Genomic DNA, 22008 nt, shown 5'->3' on the forward strand with positions numbered 1-22008 from the left:
AGGGAGGGAGAAGGAGAAAGGAGAGAGACAGAGACAGTTTACAAAAACATCAAGCTCCACCATACCTTGTGACAGTCTTCAATATACCTACAGTGGAATAACTTTAAAAATTATGCCAGAAATTTTTTAAAATTAAGGTAACGAGATCTAAGCCACAGGTGAAGATTGCCTTCTGGAAGCTGATTCCAACACATAAGTTAGGATGTATCAGGACCAGGGCAGGTTCACAGCAAAAGGAAACTCGTGCCTATGAGGGAGGTTGTAGGAGATGCTATAGGTCCTACAGGCTGAAAACACAAAAGATGTCTAATGAGGAATACTGCCTGGAGTTTGTGTTTATGTCCTATCTCTAGATCCGTGTCTTAGCCCTCTGCTGAGTAGAAGTTATGTCATTGTAGGGTGGGAGATGTCCCCGAGACTATCAACCAAACCTAAGATGATTTCAACAGAACACCAGCCCCTACTTACACGATAAGAATCATTGACTTTGCCAGCAGCCTTGGCTCTCAGAACCACCACACCTACTCCTTCTCTCTGAAACACTCCCTGCTCAGAGTCCTCCTCATTGTCTGGTGTTCCCACAGGAATCCCAGTCTCTGATGTGAGCTTGAAGACACGGCCCCCGGGAGGATGGGTGATGGAGGGAAACAAGCTGGTCCTCATCTGCTCAGTTGAGAGTGCCACAGGAAATATAACTTACCTCTGGTACAGAGGGGCCCTGGGTTTAAATCTGGAAACAAAGACACAGCCTTCACTAACAGCAGAGTTTGAGATCAGTGAGGTGAAGCAAAGCGATGCTGATCAATATTACTGTGCGGCTAGCAACGGCCATGGTCACATTCCCAGTGAGCTGGTGAACGTCAGTGTCAGAGGTAAGTAACGCAAATACCACATCCCAGACAAGTCTCACCTAAGCTCCACACTCCCCGAGCTGCCTTCAGGACCCTCAGCGGGGTTGAACCTCCAGAGAACAGGCAGAAAACATGGGTCTGTTACATTATCAAGGTACCTTTCTCTAATTGTCCACTGTTGATTAGTTCCAGTATCTCGCCCTGTCCTTACGTTTGGGGACTCTGGAACCCAGGCTGTGCTGGGAGACCTGGTGGAGCTTCACTGTAAGGCCCTGAGAGGTTCACCCCCAATCTTCTACCAGTTTTACCATGAGAACATCATTCTGGGGAATAGTTTAGCCCCCTCTGGTGGAGGAGCATCCTTCAGCTTCTCCCTGACTGCAGAACATTCTGGAAACTTCTCCTGTGAAGCCAGCAATGGCCAGGGTGCCCAACGAAGTGAGGTGGTGGCTCTCAACTTAACAGGTATCTGTCAGGCTTGGGACTCTCAAGGTCAGTGTCTCTTCCCCAGCATCTTGGGAGAGCTTCAGGGTTTCCAGGGGGTGTTACCAGGGGCGGGGCTTCTGTACATGATGATGTCTGGGGTGATATACATGACAGGTGTGGAGAACGGAGCCTGAATGTCTATCCTCTTTCATAAGTGTAAGAAGCAGAAGTTCTCTAGATAAATAAGGACACCTCCTCACACACACGAGGAGCAACCCCTGAACATAATCTACACATGAGACGTCTGTTCTCCAAACCCAATCCCTTCCTTACAGTAGCTTGTGCACAGGTCTCTCCTTAGTGCCCACTGAGAAAGGACTCAGTCATCTCTCTTCAGGACTCACTGTGTGGCTGCTTGGCTGTCTTGGCCCCATCATTATGGCCCTAATAGTTTGCTACTGGCTCAAGAGAAAAATAGGTTAGTAACTGGCTGTATTCATATTTTGCTACTATAACCTTTTTTCGTCTGACACAGACTGCATCTGTAGCACACAGCCTGTGCAGTGAAGTATACACCCTAGCTATCTTGCCTCTGGGTCTTCTCACAAACTTTTACAGCCCGTGAAAGCACCAATTTTAGGAAAGTTATTCATGTTTTCATTTTTTGCCAGCTGGTATTTTTTTCTTCTGTGATTTGACTTTTACAAAAAAAATGTAACTATTTTTTAAATCCAGTCAGCAACTAGGGAAGAGGAACACTTGGCTGCTCACCCCAGTGCAGCTCCCGTCCTGATGTCAGTGCAGCAGTCTTACCCAAGGGCACTGTCATGTGCTTTTCCTTCTCCTTGAAATACAATTCACATTCCTACAGGCTCTGGCCATTCCTGGATCTTTCCCACTTTTTGGGTGAAATATTATTTTTTCCCCTCCTGGAGGTCTCACTTGGTAATATAGCCAATGATTGCTCTCCATTTTCAATTTTAAGTTATCCATAATTTAATATGTAGTTACCTTTAACCTATTCTCCACTGAGCAAGCTGAAGTTGTGTCAGTAGGTGGCTGTGTGCAGCTATCATTTGAACATCTGCGGACACCTTGCTTCATCCCTTCTGTAACTTTCTGGTGCTATGGGCTTTGGGAAGTTGACTTAACTCCTCTGGACCTGAATTACCTTAATTGTGACATGAAGACACTATAAGTGCCCCCTGGGGACATAATGCCATCCAAACTGAGCACCATCAAGACAGGAGGGCAGTGAAAGACACCCCCACACACACACTGATACAGTACTCTCACTTTTCTGCCTTGCAGGAAGAAAGTCAGAAGATCCACTCAGGTAAGGGTTCTGCTTTCTCCTATGTGCTGATGATGCCAAAAAATCTACCATTTAAAAATTATTTTTTGAGCATGTAATATGATTATAGCAATTCCTTTCCTCCCTCCAAATACTCCCATATTCCCTTCCCTGCTCTTTTTCAAATTCTTGGCCTCCTTTTTCTATTGCTGTTACACACACACACACACACACTTCTAAACCTAAATACCACCTACCCAATTTATATATTGCCTGTGTGCTTGTTTCCAGGGCTGACCATTTGGTATTGGATAACCTACTGGTGTCTCTTCCCTGAATAATCAATCTCTCTCTCTCTCTCTCTCTCCCCCCCCCTCTCTCTCTCTCTCTTCCTTAGTTGCCTGGAGCTCCTTGTGCACAGACTTTCCCGTGCCCTCTTTAATATGTCTATTTATGTCATCATTGTTTTAAAAATCATGTTGGTGAGACTTTTAGGCGGTAGCTTCGGACATGACTAGAAGACACAGTCTCACAGCCAACTTCAGATCTTTTGGCTTTTACAGTCTTTCCTCCCCCTCTTCCGCGATGTCCCCTGAGCCTTTGGTGTGGAGGCGTTTTGTAGATGCATGCACTGGGCACAGGCTTCACAACTGTGCGTTTTAATTGGTTGTGTGTGGCTTCTGTAGTGGTCTCTGTCAGTTGCAGAGACGCTTCCTTGAGGAGGGGTGAGGACTACACTTATCTGTGGGTGTAAGGACAAATATTTGAGATGTAGTTAGAAATCATGCTGGTTTAGTAAACTGGTGGTTGTGCAGTCTCCTCTGAGACTGATGACATCACTAGCCCTGAGTACAAGGCGCCACTACTGCACCCTTAGGGGGTCATGCCACACTGGTGGTGGTTGTGATTCATAGGTGTCACAGTTGAGCAGGTCTGTTGGTTGCTTCCCTTCTCATGAGCTTGCATGGTGCCTTCGGGTACCTTGAAAACTTACTTTTAAAACCTTGATGTCCTCTCTTGTGAGCTACTCCCCTGTTTTACCACAACTAAAACTCACACCTGAGTTTCCCCCATTGGCAACTTTGAGCATTAATTTGCCATTTCTCGTTTACTAATTACTTTAAACCATTTTGCCATGCTCTCTACGGCTTTCGATGCCTCTGCGGTGTTCTTCCTTTGATTTCTTTTGGTCTTGTCACTGGTTTATTCATGCAGACAGCCTGCTTACAGCAGAGAGCTTTGAGTAAGTGGAAAGATCCTGAGATTCTAGAAGGATTTTAGGACAGGTAGGTTGTATGTGCCATGTCTCTGTGAAATGTAGGACATCAGTAATAAACACCCTGAAAACATTGTTGGGGCTTAGAGGAGGAAACAAGTTTTAAAATACTTTCAGCCTCTAAATTTAGTTTGAGTATCTTCCACATCAACAATAAACACTTGCTCCATATCCCGGTGGTGTCGCATGTGCACGGCCATTTTCTTTTGCTCCTTCCTCAAGTTGCTTGCTCTAGTCAACTCTCCATTTTTAACTGAGATGACTCAGTGTTTCTTTACTTAGTATCCTGCACTGTTCTAAGGGACTAGGAGTGAGACTCCCTGATAGGAGACAGGTAGGGAGAGGGATCATGACTAGGTAATGAAGAAGGTGAACTTCCAAGATGCCAGCTTCTTCACTACCCTCCTGGCCTAGGACAAAAGCCTGGAAGCTTAAAACAAAGACCATATGGGATTTTTCTCCTTCCAGTAGTGCCGTGATGATAGACTAGCTCAGTAAGTTCAAAGTCTTCGTTTTTGAAAAAAATATTTATTTATTTCTATGTGTATAGATGCTTTGCCTGTTTTGACTGTGTATCATGTATGTGCATTGCCCGTGGAGGAGGGTGTGGGATTCCCTGGGTTTGGAGTTACATATGGTTGTGAGCTAAGCTACCATGTAGGTGCTAGAAATTGAACCCAGGTTATTTTGACGAATAGTCAGTGCTCTTAACTGCTGAGCCATCTCTCCAGCTTCCAAGTTCAAGATCTTATCAGGACACATTTACACAGCAGTTGTGGGCCAGTCAACCTTTTGTTCTTTTTTCAATTGATCAGCCCCAGATTAGGGGAGGAAGATCCTTCAATGACTTAGAAACAACAACAACAACAAAAGGAGCCCTCAAACAGAAGTTGGACTTCAGCTTTTCAAGACTGGCCATCCCCTTGCCTTGCTGAGGGTTTTCCTCTGTGTGCCTGCTTTATGTGTGTGTTTGCTCACCCGTAGTAAAAAGCTTTTCTTCTACTGCTGGTACTGTCTCACTGTCTTCCGCCGTCTGCCGTGGTCACAATTTCTCTGCTGCTATCAGTTGCACGCAGTATTCTTCCTGCTTTCAAATTCTTTTACTAACAGAGAAAATGAATACGACCCAGACCCCTACATGGTAACAGCTAGATGCGTGGGTGATATCAGAGAATAAGTTAGCAAAACACCCTGTTCCTGTGGGACATGTGCGGCACCACAGAGCCCCAGTCCATCTACGAGTGAGGGTTCTGCTTATACCGCAGAGTACCTTCCAGCTGACCCTTCACACTTTAAATCTCAAACGATCACACGTGGGACATCTGGGACGCTGTGTGTTTTGTGTTTGCAGGAGCCCTCCTCAGCCTGTGCTCCAAGAATCCACCTACCCCTACTCCCCCGACCCAAGACAGCCAGAGCCCGTGTATGAGAACGGTGAGGCTTCCCAAAGATCCAACACAGCACAACACAGCACAACAAGCTGGAGTGGGAGGATACAGGGTGTTGCCTGCCTGCCGAAGTCGATTCTGCTGCGACCTTGTAGGAAGTAGATGGGGAGTCAGTGCAAGAACAGGAGGAAAGAACTGTGCCAATATGTCTCCTTTCTTGTTTCAGTGAATGTTGTAAGTGGCGACGAAGTTTACTCTCTGGTGTATCACACCCAGCAGGAGCTGGAACCAGCAGCGGGTGAGACATGGAATGGGATGAATTTTTCTCTGACTCTTGTCTGTGCCAGAACCAAGAGGACAATCAGTAGCTCTGCTCTGCAACATTTGTCCTTAGGGCTGACTGTAGTTACTTGAAAACTGACCTTTGTTCTGGAAGTTGTGTCAAGTAGATCCTGGTGTTGTTGTTAGGATAGCCGAGTGCGTGGTTCACACGGCCTGTTTTTAATGGCAACCCAAAGATGGTGGCGGCCCGCCCTCTTAGCAGCCCCACACTCTCCTTCAGTGCTTCACCATAGCTGCAGCTCTTGTTCCACCCTCCACATGGCAGGCCTTGAGAAGGAGAGAGGTATCGAAGTGTCTCTAGTGGCAAAAGGGCCGACTTGCCCACTGATCCCAGGCAGCCCATTCTGTGGACACTAAGACTATTTGCTCATGGGATAGAAAGGAGGATAGGAAACACTGCTGGACATCAATCTGTAGAAAACAGGGAGGAGAAGAACAACCTTAATTAACGGAAGATCGTAAAAGGCTAAACATGAGTGGAATCTCACCACGTACTTGTCCCTCCACAGCTCAGCACATGAGGACACACCGGGCAAGTGAGGTAAGCAGTTGTCACTGTCCTCCTGGCTTTCTCTGTTTCCTCTGGAGATCATCCTAATAACCCTCACAGTATAGCTGCTTAGGAAAGGACACATATCAATATTCTTTATCTGTCAGCACAGTAGAGATAGAAAGCATTTCGTTTCAACAATAAAGACGCACGGCATGAGGGAATTTTAGATGCTTTTGGGTACATTTCCCAGAGCAATGTGTATTTCAATCGTGGTTTATACTTATTTTTAACATTCTATTTATTTGAAAATCTTTATCCTAAAATACTATTGAACTGTACAGACATCAGCTAGTGCTGTATGGTTAGCAATAAGGAAGGAACTAAATTAATACTGAATAAAACTGTAACGACTTTTTTAATGAAAAAGTCCTAATTCATAACTCCTGGATAATTCAAGATATCCGTGGAGAGATATCAACAGTTAAGAGCCTTACTGCTCTTATAGAAGGCCAGAATTCAGTTCTCAGCACCTACACTGGGCAGCTCGAAACCAGCCATATCTCCAGCTTCAGGGGATCCAATGGCTTCTTCTGCTCCCCATGGGCACCTGCACTCATGTGCACATACTCACATATAAACATATATCTGCACAATTTTAAAACATCCTAAAGGACACCCATGATGCTACAAAGGTACCTTCTGAGAACTATGGGTATTCCGGCTTTGCTCGATCATATATCACTCAGTGCTTTGCAATTGGTCTTGAGCAGAACTCGAGTTCTCAGTGGACTCTGGGAACACACTCAGTTTAATTCATTCTGACATCTTTGAACAATGACTGCCCATAGAATTGCTCAGCAGGAACACCTCTGGAATATTCTAGAGTCACAGGCTCTTTTGACAATGCTGGCAGAGGCCACAGGCTTCCAAAAGGCTCCTTTTAAGGTGCTGTGTGTACACAAGACAAAATGCAGTCAGCCTGACTAGAAAGAGGCCCAGTGGCAGATGTGTCCTTCTGTCTTCTCTTCTTTGGTCCTTCCAGGTCCCTTCTGGAATCTACTCTAAGCCAAGGATAAACATTGCGTACATGGACTATGAAGATGCTATGTAGAACTATGTAAACAGCAACTGTGGGGTGCTACAAGAAAGCCCAAGGCCTGATGTGGCCTCCGAGGACATGGGGGAAAGGGATAGCTTGCCAGCACACCTTCCCCACACACTGCCCTTCATTGGGTGGGTCCTTCACCTACCCGGAGTGAAGATGGAGCAAATCCTGCAGAAACCACCCAGGAAAACCAACTTAGACGGAGAAGCCAGAAGCATTTGCTGGGGGCATCTGGTTGTTGCCCACTCATGTTGGGGCATGATGAATTGCACTCAAACTTTTAATAACAAGAGGAAAGTGGTGTGGTGAAAGTCACTGAGGTCTTGCAGCAGAGAGACAGTGAGACCCAGAGAGCACGAAGCCATGATCAATGGCTCTGCGGGTCTGCTGTGGAGAGAGCTGTGCTTCTTCTGTGTACATATCCAAAATACCCAACAGTGTACTTGTGAGTCACTGTCATCAACTTGGAATTAAAACACAGTTGCATAAAAATGTGCTGTGGCTACACTTAATTTTAGCAACGTGTTCTGTGTCTATTGGCTAGTCTAAATCCTCTCTGGTTTAGAATAGTCTTTGAAAGGTTCATCAAGTTCTAAGTTTTGAACTTGATACAACATTTAGACTAATCTTTATGAATATATGAGGACAGTATTTACTCTTGAATTGTCAAACTTTTGAAAACATGCTCACTTTGCTTGAAGCATGTTCTCAATGAAAGTCAACTACAATCTCACATTTATATATTAAAACGATTTAGAGATAAAATTAAAAGTAAAGTCTTTGCTATCAGATACCACAAATGGCGACCATTGTAAAGCTTAGCCTGTATTTCTCTAGGTGGCTTCCATAGTTCATATATCTGAGTGCTTAATCTCCAGAGAGTGGAACTCTTTAATAGGAATAGAAGGATTAGGAGAAGTGGTCAGGCCCGGTTCTCTCTCTTTCAGCCTGTGAATCAGGATGTAGCTCTCAGCTTCTGCTTCAATACCATGCACCCGCCATGATGATAATGGACTACACCTCTGAAACTATAAGCAAGCCCCTAATTAGATGTCCTGTTTTATAAGAGTTGCTTTGGTCATGTTGTCTCTTCACAGCAATAGAACAGCGACAAAGACACTGTAGGGTTAACTTTGGGTTCCACCAAGGGCAAACAACAATACTGCATCTCCTGGGTAGGAGAAAGGGATCTCTCGTGGGATGCTGTATCTCCTCGTTAGATGGGTGCTAGGAAGAGAGAGAGGTGCTCTTTATAGAGACTTGAAGGATCTGTAGAGACAGCGTCCCTGAAGGAGGCCTGCTCAGGAGAGCAGACAGTTTCTTATAAAAGAGTGTCACCCCTGCCAAAGGTTCCTCCATACACTGGCTTTATCTGATTTTAACACATAAGACTACTTAAATAAGATTCATCTTACACAATTGAATCCATTTGTCCTTTAGATAAAAGGTAAGTTAGAAATACATAATCTCAGCCCATTTTCCTTCCTGCCCATAGAATAAATCTGAGGAATGATGTTATAGTCAAGGCTGCTCTCTTGTGAGCATGTTTTATCTTAGTTGAATAGAATATAAGGCCTTTTTTCCTGAGTCTCTGCGGTTCCAATGTATCTCAGTTATTCAGGAGGCAGGATAGTGGGTACCAGAAGAAATTGTGAATGGTATTCCCATCTGTAAACAAAAGCAGAATGGGAGAGTGGCATAAGGTAGCCCAATCCTATTCCACAGACTCAGTCCTCTTGATAAAGGGTCACCTCCAGTCTAGAAGGTGGAGAGTTGACATGTTCTGGTATGTTCCCCCGGGGTTAGTAGTCCTGTGCATATCCATTGCTCACCATCCCAGACCTTGCTACTTCTACTTTTATCCAAGATATCTCTGGTATCTTTGTTTCCCAAAGGAAAGTAATTCCTCTGTAAATTTCTGCACAGATGGCTTATAAAAGCCATGAGGGCTAGCCTCTCAGAGTAGGGAACTTTCCTTATATTCCTTGGTTGTAGCAGGATATGACTCATAGTGTGACTATTTGGCTTAGGAAGTCCAACATGTGAGACTAGAGGGGGTTGGGCCCCAGTGGCTCTCAAATAATAAATGAAGATTACTGATTAGCACCAATGTTGCTTCCATTGAGAAGCTTGGAAGCCTTCTTACTGTAAGATGGTGTTGATGAGGGAACATGATAGGCCAATCAGCTCAGAAAGGTCTCAAGGATTTGGTCCTCATCTCCTTTAAGGCTTTAAGCCAATAGTTGTTCAGGGAACAAAGGAAGCAAGGGGATTTAAGAGGGAATAAACAAGTAAAACAGGTTATTATTCATAACCATGTATCTCTAAAGAAAACTGTCCAGCCAGATGAAGAAGCATGGGCTCTCCCATTCATCTTCCCAAGAAAAGGGCCCAAGAGAGAAGCACCCAGCTACATATAAAAGCAAGCATATCAGAATGATAGCAGAAAAAAAAATGACTGCATATTTTCAATAGTATCTTTAAAGTGATACTTATTTGGAATGGTATATGCTCTAATAGGACACAGTTGCCAACCCAGACTATTTTACTCAACAAAATTATCTGTCATAATTGAGAAGGAGAAGAAACTAACTTTTTAACCATGAAAAGAGAAGGCTAAGATAATTGAAGATAACTAAACTAGCTCCATAGAGAATAAGAGTAATTCTTGAAACTAAAGAGAAAAAGAATACATCCAAGAGAGGAGAAAAAGGAATGAAATATGTTGGGGCAATAGTTAAGTGAATGAGGATTGGGAAAACAAACACCAGACACTACAAACTCAGTGAAACAATAGGAAGGAACAGGTTTCTCAATAACTGTGAATATGAGTAATCTCAGTTCTCAAGATAAAAGACAAGGACTACTACACATTATGTCTAGAAACAGGATCCATTCAATTGTTATGATCAAAAAGAGATACCACCTTAGGGTAAAAGGATGGAAAAAATTATTTCAGGGCAATGGAACAAGCAGGATCTACAATATTACAGTTAGATAGATTCCAAACCAAAGCTGGTCAGACAAGATTAAAAACAAGAACAAGACACTTTATACTGACTAAAGGAACAATCCATCAATGAGACATTAAAACTCTTTTGGTTTTTATGTTTGTTTAGTTGATTGGTTTGGGTGGTTTTGTTGTTGTTGTTGTTGTTGTTGTTTTGTTTGTTTGGTTGGTTTGAGACAGTGTTTCTCTGTATAGCCATGGTTGTTCTGGAACTCTCTTTGCAAACCAGGCTAGCCTCAAACTCACAGAATTCTGCCTGCCTCTGCAGTCTCTGCCTCTGCCTCTCCTGCCTCTGCCTCAAGTGCTGTGATTAAAGGCGTGCACCACCACACCCAGCAGAGACATTAACATTTTAAACACACACACTGACACAGCACATGGAAGGCTTGCCATCTGTCTAAGCCTGACCCTGAGGAGAAGGCTTTGCCATTTTTCCATGAGGCTGGATCTTTGATATAGGCATCGCATATCAACAACACGCATTCATTCAGGATTCCACACACTGGGGGCTTCTTACGGTCCCCTCAATGCACACCAACTTCAGGAACATCCAGTTTTATCAAATTACTATTTATAAACTTCTAGATTAATCCCAGCATAGTGCTAGTGGATGATTTTAATATATTCTCACCAACAGGCAGATCATTCCAACAGGAATACAGAAAACCATCCTACTCAATGGCACCCTGGGTTGAATCGAACCCAGACGTCTACATAGAGAGCATTCCATCAAGACACTGAAGAATACTCATTTTTCTCAGTATTCCATGAAGCTTTCTATAAAGCAGATCATATAGTAGAATGTAAAGTAAGTTTCAAAAACTTATAACATTTGAAATAACTTCTCTTCTATCTGGTCACCATGGAATAAAACTAGAAATCAATAGTAAGAGAAACTACAGGAATCGCAAGACTTCATGGAGATTAAACAACCAACTGTTAGAGGAAAAATAGGTCACTGAAGAAATCAAGAAGGAAATTTTAAAATTCCAAGAGTGAGATAAACATTCATTGAACGATATACCAAAACTTATGGAATGCAATGAAAGCAGTTCTAAGGGAGAAGTTAGAGACTTAGGAAATTGAGAGTAAGTCAGACTCCCAAAGTAGTGTATTACTTAAGGTGAGAAAAGAACACTTAAGGTGAGAAAAGAAATTAATGAAACTGAATTACAGATGAAACGGGGGAGATTATCACAGTTCCAATAAAATTCAAAAAAACATAAGAACATATCTTGGAAACTTATAATCTTATAACTTGAAATTATGAAAATAAATGAACATATTTCTAAACACTTAAGGCCTATGAAAGTTAAGCTAAGATGACACAAACCATTTTATAGAAACCTACTACAGCTGATGAGGCAGACGCAGTAATAACAGCACACCAACCAAAATCTGTCCAAGTCCAGATGGCATACCGAGGGCTATACCAGAACTTTAAAGACTAAACATCAATCTTTCTCAAATTATTCCACAAAACAAATTAAAGAAATAATGTTTCTAAACTCCACTTACAAAGCCCATATTACTCTGATAACAAAACCAGATAAACACACACACACACTACACACCAATCTGCCTATGAACAAAGGCATTTAAAGAATCACAATAAAACTTTTTTTAAAAAATTTAATAACACATAAGCAGTGAAATTCACCGTGATTAAATCAGTTTCATTCTAAGAACTCAGGTGATTTAACATTCACAAACCAATAAATGTAATAAATCACATAACTCAGCTAAAGGACAGAAATCTCTTTCCAATGATCCTTTATGATAGAAACTCTGAGTAGATTAGATATGTGAGGAACTTACCTCAATGCAGTAAGTGCTATATAGGAAGAGTCTGTTCCCAACACCATGAAAGATGGAGGAACACTCAAAGAAATGTCACTAAGATCAGGAACAAGGTAAAGGTGACCACTCTCCACTCTATTCAACACAGTACTCGGTGTCTTAGCTAGAACAATAAGACGAATAAGGAAAATAAAATATAAACAGGAAAGAAGTTAAAATACACTTATTTGAAGGTGATATGATTTTATATATACAGAATAGAGCCTAAAGAATCAGAAAACTCTTAGAAAATCAGTGGCCTTCCTACACTAACTACAAACATTGAGGAAGGAGTCAGTGAAGCAGTACCATTCACAACAGCTTTAAAACTGCCTTGCAGCAAACCTAACCGAAGAAGCAAAAGATCACTATAATGACAGCTTTAACACACTGAAGAAAAAGATAAGCGAAACACTCAGATATAGGAAAGCTCTTCCATGCTCATGAACTGGAAGAATTAAGATTATGAAAGTGACTGTTCTTCAAAAGCAACATACAGACTCAATACAATCCCAATCAAAATTCTAATTTCATTCCTAACAAAACTAGAAAAAACAAATTTAAAATTAATATAGATGCTTAAAAGATCCAGGATATGTGTGTGTGTGTGTGTGTATTCAATACTGGTACCTACAGTGATGCAGTGATCACCTTAAATGATGATTTCAAGTTATATTACAGGGTCATCTCAACAAAACCAGTGTGCTGCTGGCAAAAACCAGACATGTGTATCAATGAAACAGAGAGAACCCAGTTATAAACCCACACAGCTATAGCCATCCAATTCTCAACAAAGGTGTCAAAAATACACAGCAAAGAAAACATAACATCTTTGAGAAATAGTGCTGGAAAAAAGGGATATCTACAGGTAGGAAAACGAAATCAGTTTCCATATCTCAATGACTCTAAATGGATCAAAGACCTTGATGTAAGAGCAGAAACACTGAAACGTGGATGTGGAAGGAAGATAGAGGTGTAGACATGGCTGAGCCTGCTTCATTTTTCTCTCCAATTTTAAAAGTCAGAAAAGTCACGTTGCTCATCTCAGTCTGAAATGAGTTCAAGCAGAAGTGAAAGGGGGCAGGAAAGACAGACAAGGAACCTGAAAGACACATCTGTTCTCTTCACTGTGGAAAGAAATCTGCTCAGCATACACTGTTAACAGTTTCTTTAGTCTGAGTTAACCCTGCCTCGAGCCCTCACCCCAGAGACCGGATGGGACTTGAGGAATGTAAGCTCCAACATCCTTGATAGGCATCCAAACTCAGCTACACAGAGAGATAGTAACAGGGCGGCTGTGAGAGGGGGGCGTCAACACCACGGCTCTCAGGTGCACCGCACTTGAGAGGGGCAAGACTGAGCTGGGAAAGGTTCACTGCCTTTACTTCCCTTCTGCAGGCCACAAGTGAGATCCATTTTTCATGTATTTCACATATGAAGTATTTTAGGGTGTTAGTCACCTTCTTACATCACAGGCTCTCTGAACAAAACACAACCTAAAGGTTTGATTCCTTCTCTGCCATGGAAGTATATGGTGATGGGCAGTATACAGTCTGGTGTTTCGGTTGCAGAAGAAAATCCAGTCTGGAGCACTAGCAACCATTTAACACGTGTCCTTCACTAGTTCATTTATGCAAATTAAAAGTGACGGTTTGGTAAACATTATCAGATTTAACAAACACTCATCACTTCTGTTTACAATTGAATTTCAGTAACGGATGGCTTTTTAAACATGAATATATTCCCGATATTACATGGCATGTCGTTGCAGTAGGAATTATTTGTTGTATAAAATTAAAACCTAACTAAATACTCACCATTCTATTTAGAAGCCTAATTTTCAATGTCAGCCCGTCTGTAATGTAAACAAGACACAGGCTGATTTTAACCGGAGCAGGAATAGAAGATAGAAAATGTGATAATTTGGCCACAGGTGGACAATAAGGTTAAGAATGTTGTCTTCTAAGCATCTCTTTCCAACCATGCAACCAACTGCCAGCAATTATCAGTATGTTCACTGTTGACCATGGAGTGAGCTTGCATTGATTTATGTGTGGAAATAGTCTGACTTTGTCACCCTGCTTGTCAAAGCTATATTCATCTGCACCTTCCTTGTGTTGATGCCCATGCTAGCTACAGAGAAGTCAACTGTGAACCATTCTGTTCTATAAAGGCATCCTTGAACAGCCACTACTTTCTGTTCAGCATTCAGATTGCTGAGGAGCGTCTATTTTCACATGTCTGTCTTTGTTCAATCAAGGGTGATGCCACTCTCAAAGGGGCAGAGTTGACTCTTGGGAAGGTAAAATCCCCTTACTCTTTTTTAATGATTAAAAGATGCTTTGAGATGCATACAAACATGTGGTATTAAATTTTCATAGAGAAAGGGGTCAGATTTTTTTTTTAAATTATGTCTGAGAAGAATGACTATGTGGAGCAGTGGACAGTGCCACCAGACAGAAGAACTGGTAAGGGAGTAGCGAAGTTCAGAACACTGATAAAACTCATAACTGAGAACGACAGGAGTTCAAACTAGCTCCCAACCAGATTCCTGTCCTGGAGTATGTGACCACAACAACCCACCAAGAGAACAATGATAGCTGGTCATGTAGCATAGAACTTAGAGTTCTCCATGCTAATGAAGTATCTAATTGACCCAGAGTATTTAGTCAATGAGCTTCCCTTCCTAGGCATCCCTTTCTGGAAAAGATATTTAATTTCCAGGTCACTCTGATCCCCTACTCCCATCCAGGCCCTCAGGACCTGTTCCCAACTCCTCAAAGTCCCCAGCAAGGGTACACAGAAGGATGGGAGCCCTATTCTTGACTCCTTGTGGTTTTCAGCAGCTTCTGGGTGCCCAGGAGTTTGAGACCCACAGCCTCCACTGGAATTTATCTTAGACTTAGTTTTGCTTCCCCTAAGTGGCCTGTTAGCATCCCAGAAGAACAAGCCTGACACCCCAGGGCAAGAAAAAAGCACAGCCTAGTACCCAAGGGTTTCGCTCCCCTGATTGGCATATTGGCAGCATTCCAACACCCCAGTGACGAGAACCACATGACCACTTTAAAAAAAAGACTGAGGAACACTGGCCCAGAGTTTCCCAGGGCCCATTAACAGTCCTCAACAAAATATAAAATTTATAAAACAAATACAAGCACCTACATGCTACTTGGGAGAAATGAAAATGGTAAGAATATAACAAATAGTTACAAGTTGTGGCAAGCATGCAGAGGAAAGCTCATAGGGACTGGCCCCAAATTACTACTAAACCCAAGTGTAATTTCAGACTGATTGGTGAAACAAGATGTCTTCACTGCTCTGCTGCCCTTGTTTCTATAGATGTTAAGTTGATTTTTGTACAAGATGAGACAGGTCTTCTTGTGCTTCTCAATAGTTCCAAATGAGTTTTATTCAGAATAAACATCTGTCTGTTTTAATTCTCTTCCCTCTGGGTGTGTGGCAAGGGACCCCTTTTAGATGAAGATCAAGTTCACATTACCGAGGAAGCTGAACAGCAGTTATGACGCAAGCAGGAATGATACATGGTTGCAATCCTATCACTGGGGAGACAATGATACATGCTTGCAATCCTATCACTCCGGAAACAGCATAGGAGAATCACAAGCTCCAGCCTCAGCTACTCAGCACAGCCCTCTCTCAAAAAACTAAAACCATGAAAACGTAAGGGACACAAGAACTCTCTTCTGAGCAAGCCCAACATCTGCTCCACCCCAGGATTCAATTCTCCCAGATTGCTGGTTTTAAGAAAAGAAACAAAAGAAAAATGTGTTGTTGTTGCTTTTTTTTTAAAATAGGAAAAAAGCTGTAAATTTCCTACAATCAGCCAAATCTGAATATATGTTCCTGAGTAGCCTGTGTGAGGCTCATGGGTGATTAAAATTCTCACCACTATCCTAGGGACTCAATTGAGAAGCTGCATCTCAGCCCCATGATGAACCCCAAGGAATCTTATTGTGAATGTGTTATCTGGTGTGGGTGCAAACACGTGCCGCAGCACACTTACAGCAGGAAAGGACAGCTCTGTGGAGTCAGTTTTTTCTTTCCACCTTCATGTGAAATCAGGGACTGAACTCAGGTCACAGCAAACAAAGTTAGTCACTATGCCAAGTCACCTGTCCTAGCTACACCATCTCACCTGCCCCAGCTACACCATCTCACCTGCCCCAGCTGTGCCATCTCACCTGCCCCAGCTGTGCCATCTCACCTGTCCCAGCTATACCATCTCACCTGCCCCAGCTGTGCCATCTCACCTGCCCCAGCTGTGCCATCTCACCTGCCCCAGCTGTGCCATCTCACCTGCCCCAGCTGTGCCATCTCACTTGTCCCAGCTACACCATCTCACCTGCCCCAGCTACACCATCTCACCTGCCCCAGCTGTGCCATCTCACCTGCCCCAGCAGTGCCACCTCATCTGCCCCAGCTGTGACCAGTTTCATGCTCTTGAAACTTTTGAAGACAATAGGCCACTTGCATAGCAAAATCTTCCCATTTTGGATTTATCTGGTGTTTCCTTAAAAGTTGAATTCAGGTTGTACAACTTTAACAGCAATATCTCTGCAATGAGTTGCATCCTCCTAGACAAAACAGGATTTAAACTTGTTTCTTCAATGATGATTCTTTTTTGATCACTGATGGATGTTGCTAGAATTTTTTCAAAACCTATTTTTAAAGATGATTCTTAAATGCTTTAACCTTCCTTTTAGCCCATCAAAGATAGTGGAGAAAAAAGGGGGAAGTGGACCTGTTTGGAAAGGTTCTTTAGAACAACTCCCATCTGTGTTGTCTGGAAATCAGCAGTTCAGTTCACAGGTCAGCAGCGGCAGCTCAATCCATTCACAAACACTTCACAGATATATCAGCAGTCCAGTTTGGTAGAGTTGGAATAGCAAACACAAATAGTGGCACTACTTGGCAGAGACAGCCAAGCTTCAGCCTCGGCACAAGTCATCAGGAGGGATCAGGGCCGACAGGAAAGTTCCCAGTGTGCTGCTCTTAGTGAAGTGAAGATCAGCAAAGACACAAAAGCAACAAGCGTTTAGCCATGCAAGCAAGCCAAGCTCGGCCTCCGTCACTGTCCACTGAGTCTTTTTTATACTCCCTCCAAACAGCACGTGTCCTTCACGGGTCTTACCTCAGCATGTGAGTCTGTCTCAGCTGACATCACTCTGTCAATCAGCCTGAGTCTGTGCAAGCAGCAAAACCTGCAGCACACCACTGGAAGTTTTTCGGTGTGTTTCTCTCTATGGAGCCCTGACAAATGGAGCTCAATTACACAATGTAAGGCAGACCGATACCTGTGTGTTGGTTAGCAAAGAATCCTTCATCATGTGACCTTTCACTTGCCTGTTTTAGCAGAACATCCTTTAACCTGTGTCTCCTTCAGCAAAACATTCCTTCCTGAGTCAGCCTTAAGCCTTTCGATTGTGTCTGCTTCAGCAAAGTGTTCCTCTTTATGTGTTTGCCCCAACAAAACACCATCCAATACAACTGACTTTCCAAAGAACCCTTAAGTTTCCACTTTAGATTCTGTAGAATATACATGTACATATACATATACACATACACATACACATACATATACATATGTATTTGTTTTTTCCTCTACTTTCAAGTTTCTTGTTTGGAGAAGGTTGGGCAGACAATCAGTCAGTAAAGTGCTTGTCATGCAAGTTCAAGGACCTGAGCTCTGTCCCCAGAAGCCAGGTGTGATAGCACACTTTTGTAGTCCCAGGGTTGGGAACAGAGGCAGGTAGATCCCTGAGTCTCACTGACCAGCCAGTCTAACTTGCTTGCTGAGCTCAAGGCTAATGAGACTCTGTCTAAAGAAATAAGTGGGATGGTGCCCGAAGAACAGCACTCAAGCTTGAACTCTGGCCTCCATAGGCATCCACACACGTGCACATACACTCTTTCCCACACAAGCACCTACACAGACATGCATGCATACATATGCAGTAAGTGCATAGTTTTTTGTTTTGCCTTTTATTATTTTCTGGGGAAGTAAACTGAAATGTCCCAAGTCCTCGTGTCAATACCTCATTTCTATTATGTCTTTCCAGTGTGCCCATTTTTCCTTATGACCACCCCTATAGACATGGTTTCTCATTCAATTCTTTACAAAACATTATAATAAAATTGTTGTGAACATGAAATTATCCCAAATTTGGCCAATGAAAGCCTGTTTGGAATGGTTTCTACATATTTCTCTTCTGTGCTTGCCTCATGGCTTCCCTGTGCTAATTCTGGAATCAGCCATTTCTTTAGTAATAGGAGAGGAGGGAGAGGGGGCTGTGATTGGGACGTAAAGTGAATGAATAAATAAATAAATAAATAAATAAAGTCTCTTCGAGTAGTACTTACCTTTTTAGATCTGAAGCTAGATTGTTGAGTTTCTTCTCCCTCATCCCCTCAGTTGTCAGAGGTAGAGAATATAAATGATGTGAATATATTTGCATATGTTTGCATCTATAATAAGCTCAGTCTATCTAAATATTTACATATAAAATGGGGCTATTACAACACTTGCTTTGAAAACATGAATTTGTGCCTGTATAATGGACAAGAGGAAAAAGTATAACAAAACTTGTGTTTATACATAATAGATTAAAATTTTAAAAACAGTCTGAAAAGCTGTCAAAGAATCATTTTTTAATCCCAGAATTGTATCTAGTATATAATAATATTTACATTAAGCCAGTGATGTATGTATATACAAATATTTATACATTTCTCTTTATAAATAAATACTTAGAAAGTAAATTAGAGAGTAGGAAAATGCTCATCTGAAAAGGCAATTGACTCCTATAAAAAGGAGGTTGTGGAAGAGGGATTTTTTAAATTTATTCTTGGCAAGTGTCAGTGATGTTTGCATCTTTTGTGACAGTGCTGTATGTGTTCACATAACATATACTAACACAAGTTAGAGAAGCTTTTTTAAAAAGAAAAAAGATAGCCAGATATGGTGGTACATGCATTTCATCCCAGCACTTAAGATGCAGAGGCAGGTGGAGCTCTGTGTGTTCAAGGCCAGGCTGATCTAGAGTAAGTTCCAGGACAGCCAGGTCTACACAGAGAAACCCTGTCTCAAAACATCAAATGCACACACGCACATACAGAGAGAGAGAGAGAGACAGAGACAGAGAGACAGACACAGAGAGAGACAGAGACAGAGAGAGAGAGACTGAGACAGAGAGAGAGGCAGAGGCAGAGGCAGAGGCAGAGACAGAGACAGGAAGGAAGAAGAGAGGTAGGCAAGGAGTGACGGAGGGAAGGAAGGCAAACAGACAGACAGGCTGAACACAGAAAACTGCCAAACAAGACAGTACACAAAATATAAACATGTATGGATGCATGTACATATAGTACATACAGTACACACATACACATACACATACAGACACATACACATACACACTCCTTTAAGATCTACAAACTCTGTCAGTTCGTTTTGTTTGTATCTTGGCTGATGCTCCCCTTTTGGCTTCAAGCCACCCTCTGTGATGGTTAATTGTCATTGTCAACTTGACTGGATCACCTGGAAGACACACCTCTGGGCTTATCTGATATGGAAAACTCACCCAACACCCCACCACTGTGATTTCAGTTCCTCGGAGGACTGTAAGCTTTCAAACCACGAGCCAATGTGAGCCCTTAAGTTGCATTTGTCAGGTGTTTTGTGATACCAATCTCAAAATAACTCTGAAGTTGTGATCCTCCTGAGGCTTACGATGTAGACACAACTTTAGGTTCTTTGCTAGGTAAAGACCCACATTTGCTAATTCTTGAATCTATTGTCCATAATCTGTTCTGCCATGTGTTTCAGGAAATATATAAAAATAAGAGGGACCAGAAGGCTTCCCACGCTACTGTCTGAAACTCTCAGTCCTGGTGTGGTCCCACCACCTCTGTCTCCCTCCCATGGTTGCTAGTCACAGTATTCCCAGCTCTGGTTCACTTGTCTCTGGAGCTGCTAGTTCCTTCACAGCTACAACCCCCCTGAGATCAGCAGTCCCACCTTCCAATAACCCAGTAAAACAAAACTCTAGAAGCTTATAGTTAACCAGTCAGCTTTATATAACAATAAATTCACAATTCACAAGATGCCCACACAATAATTTCAAAGCCAAATGATAATAATACAAGCTGCCCACCTAGATTAGACAAGTTAGCCCAATTATTCTATCCCTATATTAAAAAACATATCTACCTGTGGCTATTTAAAGCCACACTAGCTCTGAATCATCCTGCTCATTGCCTTCCATCTTCCTCTCCCCCTCTCTCCTGAGACACTCTGTCTCTGCAACTCTTAGCTCAGCCTCCCTTTTCCCTGTCCAATCATAGGCCCCCTGATGCACTAATATTTTAATGTAATTGGACAAGGAAAATCCTGCCACAGCCATGTTCAACAGTTCCCTGTCTCAGATGCATGTGTGTGTCCCTGATGAAATATTTCAGTTTTGTGTTTCAATTTTGCTTTTCAATAAACTCTTGATTGTCTTGAGTGACTTTCTATGGCATAACAGCATTTACTGAGACATTTCTGTCACAACAGAACTGATATTATTCAAAACTCAAGGTCATGCAACTATATCTCGAGTTCATCACTGAAGAACTAATTGTCATCTTTTCTGTAGTGGAGCCCATTTCTTCAGTATAAATCCCACTGATCTGATTATAATTGTTTGGTTATTCAAGCTGTTTTACATAGCAGGTCTCTCGTCACTAATATTGCCCATTCTCTGTGAAGACAGATCCTTACCTCCACATTCAGGCTTTCCATACGTGGATGCCACTTTACCCTTTAGCAGGCTTTGGCTCTGACGGCACCAGGCTGATGTCCACCTATATCCTGTCCTGCCCAACTTGTTGGCTATGTAAATGAGTGTCTTATTAAAAGAGAAAATGGAGAGGGGCAAGGAGGCAAAACAATTACATTTTGGGGAAAAGAATAAAAGATACATTACCTGGGGGTACTTTCTCTTGTATTTACATTATAAAATAAGTTATTGTATATTTGTTCCTTTCGAGGCAGATGTGAAATTTTTCATCTTGAACAGAGTAACTGTGATCACTTGCAGGTAACCCTCAGGAAATTACATGTAGGAGCATCCCCTACTGGAGGGAGGGGTATTTCATAAGGTTCACTAGCCTTTAGGAGCTCCTCCCAAAGCCCCTCCCCTCCTTAAAGTTACATAATAGGTAATAATCAGCTGAGTAAAAACTCTGCAGCTGTACAGCTCACAGAAACTAAATGACTCAGGCAGATCTCAAGCATGTTAGCATACCTGACACCTGAGGGATATAGTTTTAGGATGATACATAGATGGAGCCTGTTAGCATTCTGTCTAAACTCCACCCCACAGTTACCTGGCAACGGTAGGTCCGCCCATTATAAAAGGGGCTGCTTGTTCCCTCTTCTCTCTCTTGTTCTCTTGATCTCTTGTTCCTTTCTTGCCCTCTTGGGCTCTTCCCTTCCCTCCCTTCCCATCCCCTTTCCCCTTCTATCTCCACATGCTCATAGCGGGCCTCTACTTCACTACTCTCTCTCTCTCTCTCTCTCCCTCTCTCTCTCTCTCTCTCTCTCTCCCTTTCTCTGACTGTACTACACTCTTAACTCCCCTCCCCATGCCCTGAGTAAACTCTATTCTGTACTACACGGTTGTGTGGCTGGTTCCTTAGGAGGAAGGGGTGCCTTGGCATGGGTCTGATATGACATTCCCTTCCCCCATATCTCACCACCCTTCCATAGAATATATTCTATCTATCTATCTATCTATCTATCTATCTATCTATCTATCTATCTGTATAAACACATTAGAGCCTGTCCAAAAGAATCACTCAAAATACTCTTAGGCTTTATACATATATTTAATAGAAATGACAAATTTATGTGAAAAGTATTAGAAAAAACTATACACATGATTTACTTAAAACAAAATTAAAATAATCAAACTGGAAAGAAAT

General features: G+C 42.3%; 1 protein-coding gene across 6 annotated transcripts in view; it reads left to right on the forward strand.

The window, feature by feature from the left end:
* LOC114608956 (Fc receptor-like protein 1) overlaps positions 1 to 7692 on the forward strand; it is a 15173-nt gene extending 7481 nt beyond the window's left edge. For 2 of the 6 annotated variants that reach the window (XM_028753076.1, XM_028753074.1), the window contains 8 exons: positions 585 to 872; positions 1038 to 1316; positions 1627 to 1755; positions 2589 to 2613; positions 5199 to 5281; positions 5462 to 5533; positions 6087 to 6118; positions 7113 to 7692. In XM_028753076.1, coding sequence (XP_028608909.1) covers positions 585 to 872; positions 1038 to 1316; positions 1627 to 1755; positions 2589 to 2613; positions 5199 to 5281; positions 5462 to 5533; positions 6087 to 6118; positions 7113 to 7181 — 977 coding nt within the window. In that variant the 3' untranslated portion in view covers positions 7182 to 7692. The other 4 variants (XM_028753075.1, XM_028753072.1, XM_028753078.1 and 1 more) reach the window with 3 other exon arrangements.
* Positions 7693 to 22008: the final 14316 nt, after the last annotated feature.

The sequence above is a fragment of the Grammomys surdaster genome, unplaced genomic scaffold (assembly GCF_004785775.1).
Source record: "Grammomys surdaster isolate TR1022 unplaced genomic scaffold, NIH_TR_1.0 125946, whole genome shotgun sequence".
In the NCBI taxonomy this organism is placed as follows: domain Eukaryota; kingdom Metazoa; phylum Chordata; class Mammalia; order Rodentia; family Muridae; genus Grammomys; species Grammomys surdaster.